Source organism: Oryza brachyantha, chromosome 4, assembly GCF_000231095.2.
Source record: "Oryza brachyantha chromosome 4, ObraRS2, whole genome shotgun sequence".
In the NCBI taxonomy this organism is placed as follows: Eukaryota; Viridiplantae; Streptophyta; class Magnoliopsida; order Poales; family Poaceae; genus Oryza; species Oryza brachyantha.
The window spans coordinates 595,336-623,293 of NC_023166.2; the positions used below are offsets into that span (position 1 = coordinate 595,336).

At 40.4% G+C, this 27,958-nt stretch overlaps 3 protein-coding genes across 3 annotated transcripts; 1 reads left to right on the forward strand and 2 right to left on the reverse strand.

Annotated features, from left to right (window-relative positions):
* Nucleotides 1–5,229: 5,229 nt before the first annotated feature.
* On the reverse strand, nucleotides 5,230–11,022 carry LOC102713816 (transcription factor E2FB-like). Its single transcript, XM_015836327.2, has 13 exons — nucleotides 10,489–11,022; nucleotides 9,077–9,203; nucleotides 8,918–8,974; nucleotides 8,759–8,844; nucleotides 8,423–8,511; nucleotides 8,286–8,340; nucleotides 6,722–6,774; nucleotides 6,586–6,636; nucleotides 6,472–6,520; nucleotides 6,328–6,393; nucleotides 6,151–6,245; nucleotides 5,844–6,063; nucleotides 5,230–5,764 (listed from the first exon to the last, which is right to left on the reverse strand). Exons 1-13 carry the CDS (start codon nucleotides 10,927–10,929, stop codon nucleotides 5,699–5,701), a joined length of 1,455 nt encoding a protein of 484 aa, XP_015691813.1. The 5' UTR covers nucleotides 10,930–11,022; the 3' UTR covers nucleotides 5,230–5,698.
* A 3,850-nt stretch (nucleotides 11,023–14,872) lies between these two features.
* On the reverse strand, nucleotides 14,873–22,052 carry LOC102713538 (tRNA (adenine(58)-N(1))-methyltransferase non-catalytic subunit trm6). The gene is made up of 13 exons (XM_006652018.3): nucleotides 21,930–22,052; nucleotides 21,622–21,740; nucleotides 19,756–19,876; nucleotides 19,587–19,668; nucleotides 19,429–19,499; nucleotides 18,532–18,573; nucleotides 18,233–18,357; nucleotides 17,411–17,504; nucleotides 16,421–16,683; nucleotides 16,241–16,349; nucleotides 16,054–16,159; nucleotides 15,878–15,964; nucleotides 14,873–15,389 (listed from the first exon to the last, which is right to left on the reverse strand). Exons 1-13 carry the CDS (start codon nucleotides 22,031–22,033, stop codon nucleotides 15,282–15,284), a joined length of 1,431 nt encoding a protein of 476 aa, XP_006652081.1. The 5' UTR covers nucleotides 22,034–22,052; the 3' UTR covers nucleotides 14,873–15,281.
* Nucleotides 22,053–23,362: 1,310 nt separating this feature from the next.
* Nucleotides 23,363–27,520, forward strand: LOC102713260 (G patch domain-containing protein 8). The gene is made up of 7 exons (XM_006652017.3): nucleotides 23,363–23,470; nucleotides 23,585–23,846; nucleotides 25,461–25,615; nucleotides 25,841–25,984; nucleotides 26,123–26,229; nucleotides 26,338–26,488; nucleotides 27,165–27,520. The coding sequence occupies exons 1-7, from the start codon at nucleotides 23,468–23,470 to the stop codon at nucleotides 27,249–27,251; spliced, it is 909 nt and encodes a 302-aa protein (XP_006652080.2). The 5' UTR covers nucleotides 23,363–23,467; the 3' UTR covers nucleotides 27,252–27,520.
* Nucleotides 27,521–27,958: the final 438 nt, after the last annotated feature.

Sequence of the window (27,958 nt, forward strand, 5' to 3'; positions counted from 1 at the left end):
ATCCCCATGCAGGTAACGGTAGACAACTGAAAATTGAAATTTTAACCACTGCCACCCTACCCCCTTCATCCTCCTAGCTTGGCGGTTAGATTCAGTATCCCTCCATCTAGATCTTGGACCTCCTTGAATTGGCCAGGTTTATAACGCAGGCACACATGACACCTAGGTTGGTGACGGGCTAATAGCGGAAGTGGTTGCGGTAGCGCAGGTAGCCAAGCAAGGGGAAGAGTCATTGCCCTTTGGCTCACGTAACATAGACAACGACAAGGACCCCTTCTCGGACGCCATGAGGACTAATCTAGACCTCCTAATGCACAGATGGTGGCAAGATGATTAGGCCCATCTCTACCCCCTAGGCAGAGGGGGCGACAGTCTAGGGCCCACATCAGTAGGGGTCCATTACCCTCCTTTTTCCGGAGAAACATCGGGTCAAGGCTGTCAAGCCGTAAGTGCCCCCATCGTATTCATAAATTGTTGTCAGACAGTAGATGTATTTCGCTGCGACATGATTTTTATTGGTATATCCTTTCCTCCTTCTTTTTAATAATCAAATGTAATATGAGCAGTGGCGGTCTGATATTTCAATGGGATGAACATAACTATAGTGTAGGAGATAAATTTTTGAAGATTATAGCTGTATGAGAAGTTGTTTTGTTTCATATCAGTGATTGATACACTTTTTCGTGGGGTGTTGATCTTGTTAGTACAGATCAACTTTATTCTGACAAGTAAATTGATACAAAATTAAGCAAGAACAACATAAACATAAATAGGAATTAAAGATCATGATATATTGAAACACTTTGTAAGCTGGAGTTCCAAATAATCCAAGTAACCTTAGATAGGTACCTAGCTATTTAAAAAAGGTGTAGGGATAGACCAAGAAGGTCATAGGATTATACTTCATCTAGTTGGGGTGCACACAACATGGGCCTCATTTAGGTTGATGTCCAAGATGAAGTTACAAAACTATAGGCCCAACACATGTAGTGTAGCACCTTTTTTTCTATACTCATATAAAAAGGAGTTATATTTTTTGTATAACCACCCAACAATGCATACACAAGAATTTACCTATCAATCCAAAACCGTCTGATTAACCAATCCAACGGCTGAAAATACCATGTCGCATATGGGTCTTGCAATCCGACTAGCAGGACACATCCTTGATCATCGCTGCATGTTCCGCGCTGGAGCTGTTTTAGGACCAGCGTTAAGCTAGCGCCAGGTGATCCGCCGCAACGTCAGTGTCTCTCGTGATGTGTCTCCCGAAATCCCTGGGAAATTTAACTATTTTGCCACTTATAGGTTTGTCACTTATCTAAATGCCCTTTTTAGGTTTGCACTTAATATTTTGCCACTAGAGAGAGGTTATTTCTTAAGTATTTGCCACTTTTGCCTACGTGGCGAGCCACAGTGGCGTGCCCACGTGGAAAGTGACGTGGACCCCACCCGTCAGCCTCTCCCCTTTCCTTCTTCTCCACCTCCGGTCGTCGTCGTCATCTGCGTTGGATCGACTCCGGCAGCGCCACCTGCCCGGCCACCATGCTCCCGCTGCCGTCCACCAACCTTGTGCCGAATCTCACACTGTGCCGGCTCATCGTGCTCTGGGCATCCACGATAGCTCCGTCGTCGCCATCCGCACCGTCGGCTTGTTGGTCCCACGCCAGTCGTCGCGGGGGCAGAGCTCCTCCGCTAGGTGCCTAGGTCGCCGCGCCTGGGGCGGATCCGTGCCGGTGCTGCCGTGTTGGCACGCGTGATGCAGGGCGGGAGTGGGCTGGAGGCGCATCGATGCGGCGAGGCTGGTGGAGTCGCTGCTGCATAATGCCACGCCGACGATGCCCCTCCGCTCAGCGCCGGCGACGCCCCTCCGCCCACGTCACCGACGACGCCCCTCCGCTGGATCCGTCACCTAGCGCTGGAAACGCCCCTCCGCCCACGCCGTCGGATAAGGTGGAGAAGAAGGAGAGGGGAGGGGCTGACGGGTAGGGTCCACGGCGCTTTCCATGCGGGCACGCCACGCTGGCTCGCCACGTAAGCAAAAGTGACAAATAATTAAGAAACAACCTCTCTCTAGTGGCAAAATATTATGCGCAAACCTAAGAGGGACATTTGGATAAGTGACAAATCTAAAAGTGGCAAATAGTTAAATTCCCTGAAATCCCTCGCTCAATTCCCTCCCTCACCACCGCCTCCGTTGCCGGTCCCTACACTTCAACCTCCATCACTTCACACTTGCACTTGCCTATGAAGGTGCCCTTGCTGATGTCTCCGATCCTCTTCCTACCGCTTTCCAATGCAGCGGCGATGCCATGTCAGCCTCTCATCGCAACTGCAGTTCCTAGCGCGCGCTGCTACTGCTCTCTTTGATGGCACAATCCTCGGACGGATCCCCTTGCCAGCAAGAGAGCCCCTTGTTTGATGGTGTTCGTAGGAGCATCACGAAGCAATACTGCTCGCCGTAGCCCATCTGGGGAGAGTGTGTTGATTGTGTTGTTGGTGGCATTTGCAGTTGCAAGGGCAGTTCGGTACAATCTCATACGATTGTTTTGTTCCTATTTAACGTGTTCTTTTTTTTTCTGTTTCTCATGCATGTTGGGCGTTATACATCTTGCTCGATGCTATGAATAGGGGTCCGCTTATTAAAACTAGCGGCAATGATCTCTCCCTGACTGATAACGGTAAATGGAACTCTATTCCTTTCACTCTTTTTTAGAACACTATGTTCATTTCTCATATGATGTGTTTTTATCAATTAGGTGCTGCAGATGTAGATGGTGTTTTATTTGTATCACACTGTGAAGTATAAGGGGTACTCAAGGATTATCTAATAAAGTTGAGTTAGCAGCCAGTAGTAACCTATTTCTACACAACCCCATGTTTCTTAAGGGAAGTTCGATCGAGAACTGTCAGTATCAATTTTTATCTGCTGTTGGAATAAGCAATTGGGGTTACTAAATATTAGTTCTGTATTACTTGTGTGCTTCCTTAGTGTGCAGACTGGGTAACCTTGCTCAAATCATCTACTGATCATCACTTTCGAAGTAATTTCTTCTTTTAATCTATACCATTTTCTTCTCTCCCACCATGCGGAAAAATATCATGTAACTTCACGTATGGGCAGTCTGGTAATTATCACGGAGATCTGATTTTCTAATACTAGAGTACAAAGGATTTTCAGCATAGCATTTCTACCCATTTTCAGTTTCATATGTATCAATGGAACCTAAAATGCGTAACTCCAGAAAATTTTCAATACGTGCTGAAGCAAAGTCTAGAAGCAATTTTTGCTACCAGGAAAGAATGCCAGGGGCAAATAAAGTTGGCTCAAGCAGTTCTACATACGATTAAAACATTAAAATTTTATATTCGTGGCTCCAGGTGGTTAATGCACTGCAAGGTGTTGACAACCTGATAATGGTAAATGCAACTTTTTCATTATGTTTGTTTCTCAGACAATTTGTTTTTTCATCACTTATGGTGTTGCAGAAATACGGATGGTGCTTTCTTTGTCTGACCGTGTGAAGTACAAGGGATAACCATCAGGATCATCTAAAATTAGCCGTCACTAGGTAACCTGAGTTTTTTGGTCCCCTAACTTTATCTTGTCATCGATAATTATTATATATATATGGTAAATTCGTACATCGTTATCCTTGTACAGTATGTTTGGTTAAGTTCTTATACATTGATCTCAACCTGCATTGCATGTGCACTATTACTAGTTTTCAATTATGACTGACTAAGATAGAATTTTAAGATGACACTATGTTAAAAGGGCGACTCTCCGTTGAAAAAAGGACTCAAGACTTTCCATCAAATAGTTATGGTCTAAAGTAGAGATTGAATTGGATTGCAAACTTCGAGTACTTCATCTTTAGTTTTCATATTAACTTATTAGAGGCCATATCAATATGTTAGGTGCATTCTATTGTACATAATACTCTAAGACATTTTGGCTGTGTTTAGATTCATCTATATATTAATATATATATTATTTAAACATGTCTAACTAGATTCATTAGCATCCGTATGAATCTAATTAATAGTAGAAGGTCTTATATTATGAAATAGATATAGTCTTAGAGTAATGGTACCGTCTTAATATAATTTAGTAAAATCAATTAAGCCTCTTTTACCTTGAAAACGTGCCGTTAATCACCTTCCCCCTCTGCAACAAGTAGTTTTCCGCATCAACATGCTGTCTCCTTTCGGAGCAAAGACCAAAAGCATATATACAAAGAGACATGTGAAGAAGAAGAATCATCAGCTATGTAGGTTTAGAAATACATCTCGTATATTATAAAAGCAGTATCACTTTTCCGTTAACCGAGACCTCGCAATATAGCATATAGATCAAAAGTGGCTATATGAATCAAATTAGGTTTTCTGCTATCTCTCTCTCTCTCTCTCTCTCTCTGGGCTGGCCTTCTGGGCTGGCCTTCTGGGCTTGGGCCCAATGTACAGAGGACTTTGAAATTATATTGTGCAAGTTAGAGCACAAACTTATTAGCAAAGGTCCTCCAACTCTCTCGAAACTTGCTGAATTAATTATTCGGCAGTATACGTCTTTTGTCTTTACTGGGAACGTTTTTCTATTGCTGCTGGTTCTGGAAAAGATTTATTCAATTTCCATGAATTGCAGAGTAGAGTTAAGATTTATGCCCCACTATGAAAAATGCGCGCTTAAAAAAAGCTATATATATATATTCCTTTGCACGCTTGAAACTAGCTCAAAGTTTGAGAGGACCACCATTTGAAATGATGACATTAATTGTTAGTTTCTGTATCATCACAACAACAATAGTACCACTTAAGTGCTATAGGTTCTAACAACTTTTTAAGCACTGCACAAATAAACAAATAGCTGCATATGTTATATTTATACCTGGAGAGTGAACTCATAGTCATACTCGTCCTGTTGCTTGATCAGCTAATCCATGGCCTAAAATACCCAGGCAAGGGAACCTTCAGATTGCTGCATTCTGCACTGCATTCCTGACACATGAAGCTCTGTGAACACAATAAGGAATTCAACACAATCTGGCTATCTGCATTCAGCACACAATCATCGACCTGCAGAGGAAATGTATATATGCAGATCTGCAACTATTGAGATATATAAAATAGTGATGCAGAAGTATATTTGCAACTGTCATATGCTTGCGAAATGTCAACAATGAGTAACAACCGTTTATGGAACATATTGGCAAACACATGGACCCTGAACATGACTTGAAAATGAAAAATCTTTATTGATATGCTATCAATCATTGAGCATTCCAGATTGCTAACCAGAATGTACAACAATAGTCCCCCGTTTAAGGGGAGGAGACCAGATAAGCATTGCCTTCTGGACTGTGTTGCCTTCTAAGTTGATATGCACACACGCAGTCCCTCTAAACAAAGGCCAATATAATTAACAGCAGAAACATACTGCAACATCTATCTGAAAGTATGCTTGTGGCAGAGCACCAACTACTAAAATGGTTCTGCCAATGTACATGATCTACTGCGTACAATGTATTCGCTGTGATCTGCCAGTCAAACGATGACCGCGCAAAAATCTCTGCAGTTACCAAAGCAGGATTTTAGTTGAAGGTGGTCAGCTGACCCAACTCCGTCAATGCAATTGTTGTATTGTGTTGTCATTGCTATTTCTCTATCTAAAGAAACTGAAAATCTGAAGCGCCATCAATTAAGTGCCCCATGTATCAGTCATACTAACGTCAGTGTCAGAACCAAGCCAGTAATCAGCAGCAGTCTGCAAAAGCAAGAAGAATTAATATCAAATAGCATTTAATCATTTGCTTTCTGACGTGGTTTAGTAGGGGATTCCTTACGTCATTTGATGGTACAATTTTCAGAATGCCAGGCACTGGATCATATCTTTTGGATGGCTCTGATGTATGCTCTCTTCCACCATTGCTCTCCCCAATTTCCAGTGCCTGACTTTGAACATAATCCATCTGCTGTGGGACTTGAGAACTTACACTAGTGACCGCAGCATCCAAATTGTCTGGTGCCGTCTTCTGGTCTGGGTTAAATGTCTCCTGATGGTCACTGGTGACAAGATAACAGTTTGGTAAATGACTACCACAGAAGACAGAGACAGTAGAATGAATTCCAGTCATGTTCATGGGAGTTTACCTTATTAAAAAGCAATCAACAGGACCCATTGCACTTCTAAATACAATCTGGTAATGCTTCTCTTGATTATCCATGTCCTTATAAATGTCCATATCCTGGTGAAGGAAGAAAATGTCAAAACCTACACAGATTCAACATCTCCAACCACATAACTAAAGGTAGCTAAAGATCACATACCGCATTAGGGTCTGGGACTTCAATATAAGTTCCTCGAGGAGCGTTTATTGCAATGAGAGTGGAACCCTGACATCAACGGGGAACTTGCTGGTATAACTTTATAATTGTAGGAAGAAATAAACAAGAGGTCAAAAGAGTCCCAACCTGAAAGCGAGGAATCACATGGATATCTTCCTTCGAAACATACAACAACCTAAATGACAAACACGACTCAGTTCACCATAGAAACACTAACTTAACTGCAAATGAGAATCTTACTTTCTTTGGTGCTCATCAACTCTAAGGGCATTCAGTTTCTCTTCTGCCTCCCTGCATAATCAGCAACTACATATCAAAAGAGCAGGACGGGGACAATATAAATCAGGCATACATATTACTTTCAAAAAGTACTTGCATTATTTCATCATCCAGCCTGGATTCTTCATCATAAAGAGCCTCAATTTCTTCCTGCAAAATATCAAAATCCAACAGGACATTAAAAATATGCTGTTGCATCGCCAGCTCTTCAAACTTTAAGAAAGTCAACCAACTAAACAAGAATAGATTAACAGAAGATTTGTATCGGGCATTATGTTTCATATATTCATATTAGCTTGAATATTTTGCATATTTAATATTTTACTTTCAGATCAACTTATACGTTTTATTTTTGCAGGTATAGCCAAGCATGTCATCTACTAAAACTTCACTCTGAACTACAATCTGCAGTCATACAGGTGTCAGGTATGACATCAGAAAACTGCCAGGAAACATAAACCATGGTTTACTTCGATGGTACAACATGGTACCAAAACAGTCAAGGTGATCAAGTTCAATTCCAGCAGCTGTTACCAATATTATTTTACTAAACATAATTGAAAACAAAGTTTAGCCATAGCATAATTGGTTCAAAAACACATATCTTTATTTTTGTTCAATTTACTTCAATTGGGATAATTCGTCTCTTCTGTAACCATATAGTAAATTGACTATAAGCATATCACCTAGTGGTAGTTCATGGTTCAATTTAGGGAAAATTCCTTGCATGCCCTCCAAATATTAGCCTATCCCCTATGTGCCCTTGAATTTTGCTAACTCCTTTTCATACTCTTGAAATTTGATTTTGATCCCTTCTATGCCCTTTTGGTCAATTGACCGTTAGTTGACCGTTTAATTTTTACGAAAATGTCAATTTGCCCTTATGCCTAGAAAGAAAAACAATAGAAATATGTGAAATATAGTATTAAAAAGCTATAAATTCGTTGCGTGTGATTATTATATTCCTTACCGTGTAAGGTATTTTTCATGACAAAAATATTTTATAATAATAAAATAATATATCATTTTTATTAAAAATATATGTAATGCATTTTTGTGATAGTAGTATAATAGATTTGCTATGTGCCGTATAACTTTAAAAAATGTTACCCATAATTTAAAAATGTTACACATATTTTTAATATATATTTAAAATTTTAATGTGTAAATACGATAACTTAAATTTATTATGGTTACCATTTAAAAATCTATTATGCTACCATATTACTTTCTCATACATCAAACTTATTGTCATATAACAAAGTATTGTATTTTTAGTGTGTAAATACTTTGTTTTCTCATTCCTTACGTATTCAGGGGTAAAATAGACATTTTTACACTTATTTAACGGTCAACTAACGGGAGGGGTATAGAAGGGATCAAAACAAATATTTAGGGGTATATAGGAGAGTGACCAGAACTCAGGGGTATATAAGGGATTGGCTAAATTTTCAGGGGCATAGAATGAATTATCTCTTCAATTTAAATTATCCTAATTTCTGACTTGGAACACAACAGAACATCAGAACAATCTCTCTCTATCAATAAAGAAAAAGAATGGAACCCACAATAATGCATGCGTATTTTACCTAGCTATAGCATGAGAACAGTTAAAATCATAAAATATGTACAGAATGAAGATCATATGGCATATTACATACCTTCAATGCTGAGATTTGACGTTCTCTCTCCTTAGGCTTTGACATATCAAATCCCCTTTCAACGTATTTATTTTGTCAGTAAAAACTAAAATTTAACTTGTGAAATGCGTTAAGAAACATAAACAGACTACACTTACTTCCAACGTATCATATTCTTCAGCTTCTTTTCGATTAAATCTACACCTTCTAAAACATTTGTTATATCATATATCCTTCTTTTTTGCACCTACAGAAATTCATTAAACTATGATACGTCAGGGCACTTTAGATGATTAAAAAGATTGAAACGCCTTTAAGCGTTTTTTTAATATTAAATCTAGGAGTGTTAATGGGCCAAGGCCCTTGGTTTTTTTTCACAACCCTATCTAATCCTTAAAAAAAATTAGTTCAAAATTCTATAAAATTTTAGCTCCAACCCTTAAATTTTATTTGCAAAAAAATTGGGCCCATTACCACCCCTAACTAAACCAGACCTCCAATGTCTCAGCTGCTTTATTTAAATCAAGGGTTCCATCTTCTGCTCCTTCAAGAAGGTTGATGAACTTCTTTGTTAGGAGACCTGTCAAAAGTAATAATTATAAGAAACAAGAAACAAGAATTTTTTTCATTGGAAGAAATGCGTAATACTTTACCTAGTGAACTGTCGTATCTACAGTTGTTTGGCGAATATAAAGAAGGCCCAGCATCTCCTGAAAAGAAATTAGAATAAGCTAAGCAAAGGGCACTATGAAACTTTACAATGAAATTATCAGAGAAATGCACATTATGTAAACTGGATAGAAGTTCAAAACCCTTTAGTTTCCTTGCCCGCTTGATGCCCTTCATTGTGCCAGTTGTACTTCCTTTAACAGGCCCTTGCACAGCCTCTCCTTTGCCATCTTCAGACTTCAGAGTTTCTCTTTCATTTTCCTCATTGTCCTAAAACATATACACCATTCACAAGACAACATTGTCAATGATATGCTTCTGAAGATAAACTATAGAAATACATTAACAGAATATAACGAATCCAGCAACCATCTTCGAATGTTACGCTTCTGAATGCTGATCAAGTATAAAATATGAGCCTGGAAAATGGTTTCCTCAAAAGAATGAAAGAGAAGATACAATTTCTGTAGGTGTACAAAACACTCATTCCACCATATTATGATACATAGTTGCAAGATTTCTCAAAACAAATGGTAGGGATTGGCTTGCGCTAATATCATGAGACCCTAGTACCAGGACATCCTCATAATTCCTAAGTCCAGGAACCAAAAGGTTGAAATCGTCTACTTCAATTCAAAGAGCACAACATAAAAGTCTATTGCTTATGAATACTCCTAGCAAACATGTTCCAAAGAGCCACTATAAGTTGAAGCACCTGTAAGCTTGACATAAAAGAAACTGTGGATGAGTATTAATATGATGTCTACAGTGCACAGTGCAGGTTCGTTTGAACATCCCAAGCACCTAACAGAGCTTAATCTAGCAGGGTTTTTTTTCCAAATCATACTTACATATATCAAACTTACAAGCTACAAATGTCATTAGAAACATTATATTGTTTCCCTTACTCCTGAAAAAGGTGACTGAATATAGTACTATTCCCCACTGGAAGATTTGAAGCAGGAAGAACTCAATCAATTCAGCCATGCATGCTAAAAATTCTAACTAAAGCCATCTTCATGCCAACATAAAGTTCCATCAATCTCCCACCAGATTAAACAGACCCCAGACACATCTATACTCCTACCAAACATATTCCAACTCTGGATGCATACTTACTCATATGATGTCTGCAGTGGCATAGTGCAGATTCATTCGAACGTCGCAAGCACCTAACAGCGCTTAATCTAGCATGGCATTTTCCAGGACATATTTACACGTATCGATATTTAAAGCTACAAATGTTGACTGCAACATTACATTGCTGCCCTTAGTCCTGAAACGAAAACTGAATGCAGTAGCATTGCCCACAGGAGTATCTGAAGCAGGCAGAACTCAATCAATTCAGCCATGCATTCCGAAATTTCTACTAAAAAGTCCAACCTAACCAGATGGTAACAGTCCCCAGAGACATCTACCAAAATCATGCCATCCAAGATTGGCTGATGGAACGATTCAACTAAACGATAGAAGGAAGCATACAAGCACAGCAATAAGCTACAAAATGATTCGAACAGTAACGGAAAATTAACTTGCGGGCATTCCATTGACTCACCTCTGCGTTGGCCGTCGGATTCCCCGTCCCCGGCGGGGGCGCAGCCACCTCTTCCGTATCCATAGCGGTAGCCGGAGGTGGCGGCGCAGCAACCGGCGGCTGCTGCTGCTTCTGAGGCGCCCGAGGAGGCACCACCGCGGGGGCAGCAGGAGGAGGAGAGGTAGGCGTCAGGAGATGCGGCGGCGGTGGCGGCCTCGGGGGCCTGGAGGCCGCAGCGGCGCGAGGGCCGGGCCCTCGAGAGGAGTAGATGGGGATGGGCCACGCGGCGCGGTAGTAGTGGACGTGACCACCTCCCGGGGGCGGGTGCGGGAGCGCGGGGCCGCGGCGAGGGTCCGGTGGCGGCAGCACGGAGCGGCGGAGGAAGACCTGCGGCGCGGGCGATGGCGGGGCCGCGGGCGGCGGCGCCGGGTGCGGGAGCGGGATGCTGGAGGATCCGTCCATAGCGAGACAGGGAGCGAGAGAGGGAGCGCGAAGAGGAGGGTAGGGCTTTGGTGGTCGGCGCGTCGGCGAGGAGGAGGAGGGAAGCGAGCGCGGTTGGGGAAGAGGAAGACGAAGAAGAGGAAGAGGAGGGAAAACAACTCAACAACTTCTTTCCTCCTCTTCTCTACTCTTCTCTCTCCCGTTTTTTTTTCTTTTCTTCTTCTTTCTCTCTCTTCTTCTTCTAAATCTCTTCTCTCTTTTCTTCTTGCTTCCTAAGGTCTTCTATAGGGTATTTATCAAGTTTACCCCATAGCAGTTTTGGTAGTTATTTATTTACAAGTTACTGTACACGCAAAAACGGTTTCACATTTGTACGTATATGATATGATAAGGCTATGATATTTGTTTTACTTAAAAATATGACCCTTAAGTCAGTGGGTGCCCGTGTTGATATCACTTAACGTGGGGTATAAAAACCGGTGTCTGTTTGTAGAGTCCAGGTGTGTTGTTATTGTGTTGCTTAAGAAAACAAGCTAAGCTGGCAACACCTATTTTCCGCAAGTGTTCATGTTTATCGCTCACAGAATTACCTACTTTATCTGGCTGTCTGGCTGGTAACATAAGGCTAAAACCAACGGCTAGTTCCAATTGGATATACGAGTGACAAAAACGATTACAATGGAAATGCATCGCTTACATGATTCAATATGCTACTAAACGATTCTCTAATACTACCCCCCGTTTATAAATGTTTGACGCTGTTAACTTTTTTATGTACGTTTGACCATTCGTCTTATTCAATTTTTTTGAAAAATATATAAAGCTAAAAGTATATTTAACAATAAATGAAATGATATAACAATAATTAATAATTATGTAAATTTTTTAAATAAGACGAATAGTTAAACATGTATAAAAAAGTCAACGGCGTCAAACATTTAGGGAGGGGTATGTTGTAGGAAAAACCTTGACATATAGATATTGTGGTGCCGGTCATTAGCCAAAGCACGTTAGAACCCATAGTTTATCTAATATCTTTTTGGCCAATCGAAATTCCTATATGAATGGGATGTGTGAGCTAACATAGTATGTGAGTTATGGATGCACATAAATTTCAGCAAAATTTAGGCAATGTTACTTGAGGAAACAAGAATAATATTTTTCACATCTAAATATAATTATTATATGCACCATTATATTATGTTACGATATATTTTTTAAAAAAATTAAATACATGGAACATGGATATTCCAAAGATAGGATAAAGAACTCATTAATATTGAATAAAGTAAACCATGACTCATATTTGATCATCATCAATTCATGAAATATGTTAGCATTGCTATAACTTATTATCATAATAACATTAATGCATTATTAATTATCCATTTATATAAAAACCATGTGTGACAAAGAATGTAAGAACAAAATAAAAATGTTTTAATCATGCTAAAGTGGATGCAATATACATTATTTGATGAAGCAAGAAAATACACTTTGTAATCGTAATCAGCTGGGTTTTGTATCAAAACTAGGGAGGAGATGGATGATGGATCAAAGAAACAAAAAAGCCCACGCTGGTGTCAAAACCAGCCGGTTGGCCACCGCCGCGCGCGGAACGGAATCGTATGTCTGCCGCATCGGTGTACGGTGGACGCTCTCTTCCGTCCCGTGGGCCCTACCAGTCACCCGCGGTCATCGGCTCACGTAGGCCGGGTCTAGGAAAGAGGAATCTATCCAGCTGGAGGAAGCGGGAAGACGCGTTGGGTTGGGTTGTTTCTCCCGCCCGCTCGTCACACACGCTGACGAGGCGGGCCCACCAGACAAGACGAGGGCCCGCGTGTCATTGTCAGCGGGCACGCTCGGCCGTGGCTACATCTTTTTTCCTTCCCCGCGACCGTCCCCTGGGGTGGGGCCCACATGTCATGCTGTGCTGGTAATAGTCAACGCGCGGTAGACTGGACGCGACGCCAACGGATACCGTTTGGTTTGGCCGTCCGCCCGGCAAACGCTAGTTCTAGCCTTTCTAGGTCAGTACAGTACAATACTAGTGTACAATTTTTTGTAGGTTTCACAAAAGAAATTTTTATTCTAATAAAATCGAAATAATGGTCGTTGACTTACCATTCGTAAGTACTACTAAATTTCAAACTTAAAAGAGATTATTTTGGATGGTTTCTTTCAATGTATTTTTCAACTTTGCTTTTTAAGTCACAAATAATAAAGGTCTCGGCTATTGGTTGTTTTTTAATTTGGGAAGGTTGAATACCTTCTGAATTTAAAAACTAAACATTTTACAGCCTAAACATCTCAAACTGAACAAATTAAGTAAGTCTACCTCACTTTGTATATATACTTTTTAATATATAAACATATGTATTTAGAATAAAAAAATTGAATTCTAGTCCGAATTAGAGTTCAATATGTAACTTTATATGTATAAACATTAGATGGTATAAACTTTACATGTATAAACTTTTCCAAAAAGGAATATATGCCCAAAAAAAGAGTAAATAACGAGCATTCCTACGGAAACCTTCCACACGAACATTCGCTAAATAGCCTTTATGAGCAAATTACCCCTTCAACCCCAATCCAGTTTCAATCTAACATAATGCAGACATGGCAATCTAGTTAACACAGAAAATTACAAGTCACACATGCATAGCTCCATTCTTCTTAAATCCTCACCCCCATCCCTTTCTCCCTATCTTCTCTCTCACTGCGGTGAAGCGTGCAGCGGTGGGTCAGCTTGTCGAGCTCACTTGACGAATCTCCTCTACACAACAAGCATGCCACCACTCTCCATCCATATATGCTTGCCTAGCCTATGTCATTTTACTTAGGCCTCCTTGCATTGGAGGCTGAGGAAATTTGCACCGATAGCTCTCTCCTTGATCTATATGTAGCCTTCTTGTATCAAAGGTCGAGCAAAAGACGTACGATAGTGGTCGCCTCCTCAAGTTTGGGCTTTGTAGCCTACTAGCCTCGCATCGAAGGCTATCGAAGCCACTATGGAAGGGGAGATGCATGATGGCTGCTTGGCCTTGAGACAATGGAAGGGGCAACAAGCGAAGGTCGGAAAGGTCGATAAGCCACTAGTTCCGGCCGCAAAACTATTCTAAGGCTAAGCTTAAACTCAGATAACAAGATTGATGAACCATTGACTCTACAACCATACTTGATAACTCTTGAGCTACATTACTAGTCAGCCTTCAATGCCTTCATGATAAGCGTAGGCATAGTTATCACGTACCGCCCTCCTCGCTACTCTCTACGACACCCTGCCCGTCGCTAGCCAGACCTGCCTCCTCACCTATTGCATCCTCTAGCAGTCCAGTACCAGTGCAGGGATAACGAGAGAATAGTGAGAGAACGTCAAGTGAGTCCCTTATTTTCTTAATTGGATTGCCACATTGGACTAATTAGGAGGTGATTATTTGGTTTATTTGCAAATAAAAATACTTTTGTAAATAATTTTTTATATACATGTTTTCAGTAGTCTAAAAGCCAAGTCTAAAAAATAAACTATGATAAAAAAATCTCAAAATATACTCATAGTGCTGAAAATTCAAATTTTAACTTAAAAACATAATCATAAGCTAAAACATAGTCTATAGAGCAGTTCATCCGGTCTGAATAATTGAGGTGGCAAAATATTTGGTTTTTTCCCTTATTTTTAGTGTTCCGTACATATTTATACGGCTTATTGGCCATAGCTCAACCGGCTAGCACATAAACTTCCAGCATCCTAAAGAGCTATTGATTTGTCAAATCGCTGTGGTCTGAGCAAATATAAGTAAAGGTAGTTTAGTTAAAAAGTAAACTAAAGAAAAATAAAACAGAGAAGGAAATTAGCAAACTAACCCCGGTCATTGCCAACAAGGATAAAAGGAATAACTTGGTCAGTTATTCTAGTAACCCACGTAAATCTAACCAAAACTTGTACTGACCCAGGCAAGTTGCTAAAACAAAACATTTGACCTAAATAGGCCCTTTATCTCAAAACAGGGTCCTGAAGCACAACACTTAACAAAGATGAACACTTAGGAGTGCCCTTTATCTCACAGGTGAATAAACATCACACCTTATCGAATATCTCAGTCCGTACATGATTAATTTGTTTCATAAAAAAACACAACATAACAATATGCAAGTTACATGGATTTGGTGTACATGCTCATGTCATGTTCTTCTATCTCTATATGCACACCAATTTCTACTGATCACATAAATAGCTTTGGCATACAAGTTGCCTTCTCCAGACTACAAAATTGTGTCTATTGTTTCGAGCAATCGAGCTACCGTGTAAAATGGTGGCCCTATTTTTCCTCCATGGATTGAAAAATACATAAATGTGCTTGGCCAGCCATTCACTTGATTCCATTACATGCATCACCGTTGTGTATCCTAATGCCACTCAAAATATAACCACCAAATGCATTCATTTGCATGTGTGGATGAGTTCGTGATGGAAGTACCTGTAAAAAGGAAAGGGAAGACCGGGAAGTCTATAAGTTCCAACATCAAATCCTCAGACGTTGCGGACAGCTGTAAAATAAAAGCTAGTGCAAACATTGGAAAAGCTAGATTTGTTGGATGCTATTATGTCAAAGCAATAACCTGTCTTTCTTGTGTCTCATGATAACAGATAAAAATATGTTTTTAAATATGTTGACACTATTGTGCTAGGCATAGTTAGTGGACATATCATGCATCCTGATACTATAAGTAGAATAACAAAACGAATTTTCATTGTAACCAGCCCTATTATAATTTAGCTTGAGATAATTCCATATGTACTTACAAATATTCAATTAACTGTTTGCAACTTATCTGCCAGCTAAACATGGCTTAGGTAAATAGTCTTTAGTTACATGCAGTAGCACATTGATAAGAACAACTATGCCAATACTCAGCAGAACAACAGTTTAAAATCTTCCTCATTGTTAATTTACTGAGTACTGACCTGGTATTCACGAAGCCAGGGTTCAGAAATTTGTAATCCAATAGCCAGTTTTGATACTTGCAAGCTGTGCATGCATGTTGCAAGAGGCTGCATGTTGATAATAGAAAAAACACATTTTATAGAGGAAACAAAAATCTTGATTAAAAAATTGAAGTTAAGAAGCTACGAAAATTTACCTGAAGGTATTGGTGATAGATAGCAAATGGAGCTGAATAAGACAAGAGGGGAAGCAGATCAGCAACAAAACTTTCAACATCATGGCCCGGAGCAGCAACTATCAAACTGCACCAAAATAAAATCAGCATGTCAATGAGAATATGCAGCTATTTATTGCAGTTTTCTTCAATAGTAACTTAGCGTTACCTGCTAAATCCATGTTCGCTCCAATATTTCATCTTCTCTGGTGATGGTGTCTTTCCTGCTTTGAGTGATTTGGAAGCTATTGAACTTCCATCCTCATCGCCTTTACAATCTACAGACCGACATAGCATCAATAAGTCACAAATGTACAATTTATTCATGTTAGTGTTGTCAGTTGCTTACCTAAAGAAGAATCACCATCCTGATTAATGTGCTCATCCAATAAAGGCTCAGAGATGTCTATATCAATGGATTGTTCTTTAGATGACTGTGCTTTCTCATCTGATATTGCTGTGTCAGCTGGCTGTGGTACAGATGGCTGACTATTCTCTACTGGTACTGCAGTTGTCTCTGGTGCCTCACCTTGAATGTTATCATTGAGAAGAGAAGGTGCATTGCCAGAATTTTGCAAGGAGCAGAGGTCACTTAGCGGTGCCTGAACAATCCTGAAATACCAGCTTATCAAATATTGTCTACTATCGTCCAACTCTTAAGGACCACTTGAACAACAAAATGTGTGTTTCATCTATACTCCTTTAAAAGAATGCAATGGTGGTGGTAGTGAATCTGCCATCCCACCACCTATCTTATTTTCTTTAGCAACTACTCTATGTCCTTTAGCGTTAAAAAATAGTCTTTCTATATGTTATTAATATATTATTTCATCTCTAGAATACAAGTTTACCCCTCTCAAAAAAAATCTATGGAACATTTGAGGTATGGTTGCAAAGCATGGGTACTTTGCTAGTACTTCTATAATAGCTTCAACTGCTTCACATTGACCTCTATAACTTAAAATGAGTATAATAGTTTTACATGGCACTATTGACCAAAGATATAAAAATCTGATTAAAAAATAGATTAACATACAAGTAATATATGGTTCATACTAGTTGCTCAACAACAATGATTATTTCATGATACATCAAGCTAAAGACAATGTATTGTATTATATCTGAGAAAATACAACCATGATTCATTAAGAAAAAGAAACTGTGCAAGAAATGTATAGCTTGAAAAATATAGAAGCATTTTGCAACTCTTATTATTTCCTTAACATGCTGTCATAGCCAGTATAGATGTAAAATTAGAACATATTTACTTCCAAGTGCACTCTATTTAAAACTACTTTTATCAACAGAGAATCCATATAATGCTAAACAAAGAATTTACCTGCTTGTCATGTCACTGCTCAAATTATACATTCTTATAATGTCTATGGAGATAGGAGCAGATCCAAGGTATGTGCTGCAAACATACCCAGTACCTGTAATACAGAGAAAATCAATAAAGATAATCTTTACTCCCATAAATGCAGGGTTGGAGTACAACCATCCCCACTCCAAGATATTTTGTGGTTGAATATATGTGCAGATGTGTTTTGAAGGATTTCCCAATAAAACTGTATTATCTGCATGTGTATATATAGGTGTCTGATTGATCTCATTAAATCATGTGTATACAATTTCAATTTTTTATTTAAAGACAATCATTTGCATTTTATTTTAAGATCTTCTAAATATTTAGTTAGCATCCCTCACAATAGCAGGCACTATGCTAGTAACAAATAGATGCACTATAATTGAGATGCCAGCAAAAACCAGAAAATCAGTTCTAATTTATGCATATATGAATTTATAAGAACACATTTCAAGTTCACCGGGTGCCTATAGCTTCTGTACACTGTGAATTATACATTGAATGCTTGTGGCAACAGGCAGTGTGACTTAAGGAATAAAATACCACATGCATATGACTTGTTATTGCACACGCCAACTAAAATAAATGACATTGATATATAGATACTTGCCACCAAACTAATGGTGAGTTACTAGCGATCTACCATTCTCACAAACAAGCATTTAAAGAATAAATTGTGAGAAAAGCTATCACATGGAGCATATACGTGCAAACAGCTGAATGATATTAAATTTGATAACATACATGTAATTTAATCTACAGGTATAAGTAAAATAAGAAATTAAAATATGTTACCTCCTAAGCGTTCAGCTACAGATCCAACAACTAAACCTCCAACCATATCAACCACAAGGACATCTGAATATGGACCGACATTTGCCATAGACAACAAAAGGGACAGTGCATCAACTCGCATAAACCTAGAAGCCACAGAAAGGAAAGAATAAAGTGACTGAGGGTTGTGTTTTGTGCAATTTGCTTGTTTCAGAAAGCAAGTTATATGCATATGAACAAAAAACAATCCTGAAATGGATTATAATGGCAAGTTGGCAACACCAAGAGGTGATTGCGAATGAACTAAGCAGAGTATTTACCCTGTTCGAGCTGGGCTTTTCTTGAAATATGTCTCACATATGCTGCAGCATGGAAAGGAAAAAAAGTTCAGATAAATATGCCCACCTTCTAGATAAACATAGGGCAATTAAATCGTAATGTGTGTAGCATTTGACAGATCAGAGTTGAGTTAGCTCAAGATCAGATATTCAGATCAACTTTCTTAAAAAATCACTCCATTTGATATAATATTCTGCATAGGTGATGTGGAGACAAAGAATATCGAGAAGCCAACAAGCACCATACTCACAATATCTTTTATACAATGTGTTGTTTTGTTCTCAACTAGATGTTTTTTTAGGTTTTCTTTTCCTCCGTAAGTGATTGTTAAAAGTTACTGGCACTTGGAACTGAAATTGAATGAGTGGGTGGACTTAGTGCCTCTAGTTGGAGCTACATTCAAGATGACTGAATAGGTTATAAAGAGAAAAATTGATTAGTATCTTGTTTTGTATGTTGGAGGAATGGAGGCTAAAGTGACATTGAAACAACAAAAAATACTAAACATAATGGGAGCAGAACATATTTCATTCAATCAAGTGGAGAATTTTCATAAATAAAGCAAAGAATGTTTTCCTAGTTGTGCTGTACTCCTAATATGACAATCTTCCATTGACAAGAAAATTTAAAAGGCTGTTGCACTAGCTTCAATCAGATATCAGCATTGGGTCTTAGTCCAAGCTGTTTCCAATGAAACTTCTGCAAAAATCTTGTGAAATTCGTGTGTTCCAAATGGGGCTTAAAGTGGATATGCAACCTTGCAGTTCAATCAAGAGGGTAAAAGATGGTTCTCTAAATGATAAAAATGAGAATTGATGGTATTATTTCTAGAATAATATAGCATACTTCCCAACTATAAGAAAACAACAAAAAAATACCTTCGGGTAGAGGGACGCCGTAAAAGCACTTTGGGTGCATATTTCTTCTGTTTCTTTAGTTTGTATTTCTCCTGTAATCAAAATTATTCAAATAAGTCAATCCTCAATGTTCTTAGAAAAAGAAGTCAAGAATCAACTAGACAACAGACTATACTAACTTGTGAAAAAACAGTCTTCTTCCCAAATGTGGAGCTATTTGCTATCAAAGCTTCCACAATCTCATCACCACTTACACCATCCCTGTTTTGGAAAATCAAACAGTAGATAAATCATAATTACAAAAGGAACAATCAAGCATAGCTTACTCAAAGATAACTGACCACTTACCTCTTCATTGCCTCTATGTCATCGCTAGATAAATTCTGTGCTGTATTATTATCGACCAGAGACCTATTGTCCCTAGTTTCATCCTGCACAGGACCATCAGCAGCATCTTGCATTCTATCATCTATATATGAATGGGACCCATTGTTACAAACAAAAAGAAGTACACACTTTGAAGTATTTTGATGAGTACACGAACATGAAAAGAGATATTTGTAGGATAACTCAACAAGAACAATTGTAGGACATTATTTTAAAGGATCAGTTATTTCACTTTGAATTTTCTTTTCAATTTCCACCACCACAACTCATCCTAGATGTGGAACAGTGGTGTATGTACCAGTGTTTGCCTAAACGGTAAACGCTAGTCAGGCGGGCGGTTACTCACTGTCTAGCGTTTAAACGGATTAAACGTTTTAAATGGTTTTCCTACTTTTTGCACAAAAATACACAATCTACAAGACTACAAGTTCAAGTATTACCAGCAATCAATCACTACAATTTCATCCATCATTGAACAACAGGGCTGATTCAAAGAAATAAGAACTCATTCAATCAATCACTGATTAGTGGATTGATTGATTAATTCAGAAACCAGAACTGGATGTAATTGTAGCGGGGAAGAAAAAAATGTGCGGCAGCTGAAGAAACCCTAATTGCATTTTTTGTCCCCTGACGCGCGCATTCTGCCGTCACCAAATTTTGTTCGCCGAGTCGGAATTTAATCCGCTCTCGCACTGTCTAGACGGACTGACTACCATTTTGTTTAGCCCGTTTAAACCGTTTCGGCTCGTTTAAACGCTCGGTCTGTTTAATTCACTGTTTAGGCCATAAACAAGACAGATTCGCTCCGTCTACCGTTTAGACGCCGTTTAGGCGAACACTGGTATGTACCAACCATATCTGCCGCTATTCTCTCATTATGCAAATAAGAAAATGATGTCTCCTAAGGAAACAAGACTGCATGTTTTGATTCATGCTTTGGTATTCTTAGAAAATGGATTAACATAGTAGGTATAAATTCTTAGATGCTACTAATTTCCAGATGTTGCTTACATTATGGAAAAGGTGGCTTCATTAAATACACCTAACGTGGCTGTTACCTTGCAAATGTATATGTTAATTTTTCACATCAGAGTTATGAAATTCCTCGAGAAACAACCCAATAAACTGTCTGTGCTAGCTGCTAAAAGATAGAACTGGACATAAGCTATAAAATAGCATATTAATGTGAAATAATGCCATGATAACACATTACAGCTCAACAAATGTGCACTAGTCCTGAAATTTTGGAACAACTAAACTAAGGTCAAATTAAGAACATGCAATACAATCCTATAGGGTGAAGCTTGATGAACGGTGAAATTAAAAAATAATAATCACAAAAAAATGGGCTTTTGCAAATTTGTCACTGGTTTTTTTATGAAAAACTTTTTTTTTTATTGCAAGGATGCAACTCGAGTGATACTTCTGGTGGCAATTTTGCAATTTTCTAGTGACAGTTTTGCAATAACGGTTCAAACCGATGGCATATTTGCAATTGCCCCCCAAAAAAACTGAAGAGTGCAAACTACAGGCCTACAGCTGTGCTCACAATTTGCATAACATTTCACCAAATCTAACTCATGTATAAGCTTTAAACCCATAAAAAGTAGGTTAATTGCAGAAAAGAGAACTAAACTAAACTGGAAAACAAATACGATACCAACTCAAACCCCAATCCATTCCCCTGCTTTATCAAGTATACAGTGGCACAGCAACCAAGACTAGAACAAAGAAGCTGCTGTGTAAGCTCTGTTCTGTGCGGCCTATTCCACAGCGAATGCAGGAGGAACTAACCAGTGAAAGGAAATCCCTTCGCATGCTTACCGCGAGATGGTGCGTCGGCGCAGGGGACGAGACCGGAGGGGCCGACGCTGAAGAGGGAGCCGAAGGGGCGACCCACGAGCGGCTGCAGCGAGCAGGTCCGGTTCCCTATCTTGACCGTCCTGCACCACCGGATGAAAGGAGGAAGGGAAAATCAGCGAGAGCACAAGTAGCTTCTCTACTCTAGGGTTTGAGGGATCGAGGAGAATGAAGAAGAAGAAGAAGAAGAAGAAGAAGAAGAAGAAGAAGAAGAAGAAGAAGAAGAAGAAGAAGAAAGACGAAGTTGAGGAGAAGCAAGGGGAGGTACGGACGCGGCGGCAGTGAGGCGGAAGAAGGCGAGGCGATCGCCGTCGTTGATGTCGAGGAGTACGCTGCAGCCCTCCCATGCCTCGCGGGGAATCGCCGGCGCCGCCATTGTTGGAGCAGCAAAGCGGCGGAGACGGCGGAGGAGGGTTTTAGCCGGAGGTATGCCTGTTGTCTGGGCCGAGATTCCGCTTTTTGGGCCTAGCCCAATAAGGCCTCCACGGCCCAAAAAGCTATCTGTAAAATAGGTTGCGTGCAGGCATATTCACATTAAGAAGACGTGGCGAATAGCCACACCCCACCATGTAAGTGCCAGCCGGCTATGGACTGTGTCCTTACAGGAGACTGTACCCCACCATATAGGTGCACGTATCCCGTACAGGAGACTGTACCCCTATCAGATGGAGCCACGAGCAGAGGAGAGGAAGGCGTTGACGGGGAGCTCCATAGCGACGACACCTTCGAGCTCGTCTGGATTTGCTCACCGGCGCTTTTCTGGATCCTATGGCGCTGTTGCCGGATCCACACGCTGGAGGCAAGGAAGTGGCGGTGACGATGTATTTGTGCTCGGTGACGGTGACTGAGGTGGATCCGCGCGTGAGGACTACGACAGCGAAGGTAGTGGTGTCGGCGGCGCGGATCCACGCGTGGTGGAGGGAGATCTGCACGGGACGACGGTGACGATGAGGAAAGCGGTGACCGCAGCGTGGAGGAGGAAGTGACGATGGTAGTGGAGGTGGATCCATGCTCGGTGTCCGTGGCGGTAAAGGAAGAGGCGATGGTGGCGCGTAGGAGAAAGCGTCGATGGTGGCTGATGGGCGAAGGGGAGAAAGGGGGCGGGGAGAAGAGGGAAGGAAGAAAAGAATAGGGGCTGACTCGTGGGCCCACTTAATATTAGGATATGTAGGTAATTGTTCTTTTTGTCACACGTGTTTTAATGTACAATATTCAATTGATATGCTAATAGAGAAAAGGAAATGGCTAAAATATAAATATGTAAGAGGTGAAATATAAAAAGCACGTCAGGTGACTTACATAGCTCTATCTTACGTAGTATGTTGAGACCCCTCAATCTCCATTGTGCATGCTCTCAGCCCTGCGCTACATAGGGCCTGTTTGGGGAGCTTTAGATTCTGAGAAGTAGCTGATTGGTAGCTAGCTTCTAAGAATCTGGAAAAACTCATAAACCCAATTTCTCCAGCTTCTGAATTTTTAGTTTATTTTTCAGAATCTGTAACTACAGATTTTCAAAAGTTGTGAACTGTTTAGGACAGCTTCTGCTAGAAGCAGCTTTTAGAAAAAAGTGCAACCGGGAGAAGCTCCTCAAACGGGCCATAGAGGGGCCCACAATCCGGTTTGGGCCCAATATTAGTGGGCCCGCCTCACAGAGCCCAATATAATCACCTTCGGGCCCAACACAAAAGAGACCGTACGAGCCGACCTCCCCTCCCCTCCGCTCTACTCTCCTCCTCACTCCGTTGCGGCGGCGCCCGCTCGTCTCCGGCGAAAACCCTAGCATCTCCTCCCCTCTCGCCTCTACGCAGCCATGGTGAGTCCCCGCGACCGCCCCTTCGTACTTGCTTCGTCGGCTCGCGTCCAGATCCATCTTAGAATCTCTGACACCCCCTGCTTGTTCCGCCCGCCGCATGGGTGGTGTTCTCAGGAGAGGAGAGATCGCGACGGCGGAGGAAGCAGCAGCAGGAGGTATCCTGGAGCTCCGGTGGTTGAGGAGGGGGATGGAGTGTACGGGCTGGAGGATGACGACGACTTCCGGCTGCCGATGAGCCACCGCCCCACGGAGAACCTCGACACGGAGGGGCTGGAGCAGGCCTCCGTCGACACGCAGCTCACCGCCTCCAACGTCGGCTTCAGGCTGCTCCAGAAGATGGGGTGGAAGGGCAAGGGCCTCGGCAAGAACGAGCAAGGTTTTGCTTCCTCCCTCTTCTTGCTTGCCTTCTCCATCCTGTTACACATCGCACTACTGTGAATCGCCAATTCGCGATCTTCTCAACTACATTGTCAGCAACAGCGCAGTGTTGGCACACTTGGTTCTGCCATCTAAGCTAAGCTTGTCAATTTCCACGATTCCTATTGATTTCGTTAGTTGTTTAGTTGTGGCTTGCTCGCGACAATATGAACTGTCTCTATATTGGCATTTGTAGTCTTGTCTTAGGCTTACTTCGGGCTTACTCTTCATGTATAAAAGCATGCGGTTTGCATGGCTATGGATGTACAGTAACTGAATTAGTAAGGCACCGTGAGATTCAAGAGGATTTTGGTGGCAGCTTTCTTGCTTTGTTGCTGTTCTAGGCTTGTAGCATTAGGTTGAGGTTAATTGAGTGTTTTTGAGAGCTGATTCACTGCCATGCTAATCTTGTCTTGACAGGGAGTATCTGTAATTGTCATATTGTTATTTGTGAGGGATGCTCGGTGGAAGGCACTATATTTGAATTGCTGTCTTGCCAAAGGCTAGTTTTATTCTTACATGAGTGTGAATTTAGCAAATCTATCAACAATGTCCTGTGGTAGGTCTTAAGAGGCTACTTATCTTGTTTAACAGTGCTCCGGATAGAATGTTTTGGCTGGAGTGCTTTGGATTGGATGATTATGTATCGGCTGCTGAAGTAATTTCATGCATATGAGATGAGTTCTAATAAGCGTTATGTCTATTAAGAATCATTCAGTTTACTCACTTGACTTTGTCAAAAGTGTCCCAGTTCACACTTATTTATTCCAAAACACCAACCTTGCTCACCTTGGTTATTTCTTTTAGGCAAGGGGTTGTTTGGATCTCAGGTTTAAATAAAAAAACTCGACTGGTGGGGGAATGACTGTCCTCATGGCTACCCATTAAAAAGAAACCTCAACCAAACCGGCCAAGAAAGACCATAAACCCTTGCCCCCCACACGCGAACTTAGCCCTTATGGATCGGTCGTTAACCTGTACTTTGAGGCCCCTGACCCATACACAGGGGCACACTCTCCATAGATCGATTCTTAGCGCATGTTTTTGAGGGGCCATCGAGTGACCTTTTCTAACTAAGCCTGAATTCACTCCTGTGGGGAGTCAAACCCAAGACCAAGGAGGTGTTACTCAAGCACTGTAACAGCTAGGCTATAGGCCTTTTCACCTTAGGTTTAAGTAAATTCATTTGCAACCTTTTGTTCTTCTTGATGTTACTTTACTCTATTTTCTTTTGTTTTGTGTTGTTGATTTATCCTTGCTCCTTCCTCATTCTTCTCCGAACCTTCCCCTTTCCCCCTGTACTTCATGCTGTTTGAAGAGTAGTAGACTAGTCATAATCACCATGCCACAATGATTTTACTGAACTTTATGGAGCATGCTTGCTGCTCCATATGACTGTTCAATTTTACTTGTTTTGTTAGTTATACCTTGATGTTTATTCATTAACTATCATTTTTGAAGAATTCTCTCTATTTTTCTCACCAGTTACCATCATTGAAAAACAAAATAGTTCAGTTTATTCTGGTAAAGTGCTGCCACCTTCATGATAAAACCATTCTTTTACATGATACAGGTATAATAGAGCCTATAAAAGCTGGTATCAGAGATGCAAAACTAGGCGTGGGGAAGCAAGAGCAGGATGACTTCTTCACATCTGAAGATAATGTGCAAAGGAAGAAATTAAATATAGAACTTGAGGAGACTGAAGAACATATAAAGAAGCGCGAGGTGTGCAATCAAACACTGATTCCCTACTTTTCTATTTCTTTGGGCTTGATGCTTGCACTTGAAAAACCTATATCTAGCTGTTGACATTACAATTGATACTGTATAAGCTGTCACACCCTTTTCATGTGAGAGTTGCTAGCATCAGCCCACATGAACCTTGAGCATTTTGTGCACTTTTTATTTGGTGGTTCTTTTTCCTGCTTGGTGCAAATCATGACAATCCAGGTCATAGCAGAACGTGAGCAGAAAATACGTACTGAGGTCAAGGAGATACAGAAGGTGTTCTTTTGCAGTCTCTGTAACAAGCAATACAAATTGGCACATGAATTTGAGTCTCATTTGAGCTCATACGACCACAATCATAGGAAGGTAATGTGTTTGCAACACTTGGTGCATCGAACTTCTCTTCTGCTCCCTTTTCTTTTGTGAAGTATCCATGCACATGCATACATTTCTGATAAGTTGGTCAAGGCTACATTTCTGATAAGTTCCATGTGGTTACAACAGAGGTTTAAGGAAATGAGAGAAATGCAAAGCGGCAGCAGCAACCGTGATGACAGGCAAAAACGTGAGCAACAACGAGAAGAGAAGGAACTGGCAAAATTTGCTCAACTGTATCCATTCCATATTTTAATTGATGGCAATGATAACTCGATGACGTGCTAACTATGAATAAGCGCTTAATGTTTATTGAACTTGCAATTTCCTTAATGGAACTTTAGGGCTGATGCTCACAGGAAGCAGCAGCAGCAGAAGCAAGAACAATCGGAGAGCTCATCAGAGAGAATTACAATGAAGAACTTGCCTAACCCTGGAAATCAGGATCAGCGTCAAACCTTGAAGTTTGGCTTCTCCAAAATGGCTCCTTCCAAGGTACCACTTACCTTGATAACATAATTTGTTAAACTGATATGACCATAAGTAGTTTATGTGCTTGCATGAGACTACATGAATTAGTTTTTTGTTTCCTATATCCTCCACTATTTTTCATTACTCTAGTTTTGACACATTAAGGCCCTGTTTGGATACTTCAAAATGGCAAAAGTTTTGCTATTTTGGAGCACTTTTTGGCAAAATGGATCTAAACACTAGGGTAAGAAAATGACAACTTTGCATTTGGTATTTGGCAGTCTAGAATAGCAAATTTCGTCAAAAAGCGCATAGGGATACGGACCACCTCTCACTTTTACCCAAAAAATGGCAACTTTTGCATGCCTCTAAACACCAAGTTGCAAAAATGCAATGCCAAAACTTTTGTCACCAAAACTTTTGTCATTTGCCATTTGTTATTCGATTTTGTCATTTGCCATTTGTTATTCCAAATGGATCTAAACAGGCCCTAACTTATTTGGCCTAAAGTGAGAATACAATGCATATACCATTATCCTTTCAACATGCCAATAGGGTCCACTTTGTTCCAGTGAACTCCATTATACTATAATGCCATGGGAGCTCCAAAACGTTACGTTGTTTTAGAAAGCCACTGTTTAACCAGTATTTTTTGCAGCAGTATCTAATTGTTAACTTGATCACTCCTTTGCATGGACAGGCTCCAGTTGGCAACGTAAGCAAGAAACCAAAGGTCGCTACGAAAGTGTCATCAGTATTTGGCAATGAAAGTGATGAAGAATCATGATCTTTGCCCAGTAGTGATCACACTGAAGGAAAGGGTCCTGCAGAAGAGAATTAATTTTGTGAACATGCCATGACACGTGTAATGCCATGCCATGATCTTTGTCATGATAATACTATTTAATCCTTCTGACGTGGACGGTGGCATCTCAGGCGAGTCACATATGAACTTCAATGTTGAAATGTTAATTGTATCAAGTCGAGGGTACATTGGAAGAGTAACTCAGTTTCCACTACAGTTGTTGGATATGGAACTTGATTAGTTAGTACAAACCTGTGATCCTGTCCTAGGGCACAGACAAGGCCCTTGGGACAGCTTTGTATTATTGTGTTGGCATTCATTTAGCACCTTTCAATTCAGACATGGGATTGCATCTGGTAACTCGTGGTTTGCATCATACCCGGCAAAAGTTTCCAGAAAGCTTGTCCTTGATGGCACTATTCAACTGTAGTTGGTTGCCTGCCTTGGTGTGTGAACAGCTGAACGCTTAACTAAAGCACCACTTGTTTTTCATCGTTTCTACCTGGAGAGGACTATATATATATATATAATTATATTTCTGTATGACAATCTCAGTGTTGTAGATAGAATAAAAGGTAGGCTAATTAAAAGCGCAAACAGCTTGTTGATGGAGCCCATGAGGGAGCAGTTGGATCCATGGATCTGTGGTCCAGGTTTTAGAATAGAACAGCTGCATTTTTACATTACAT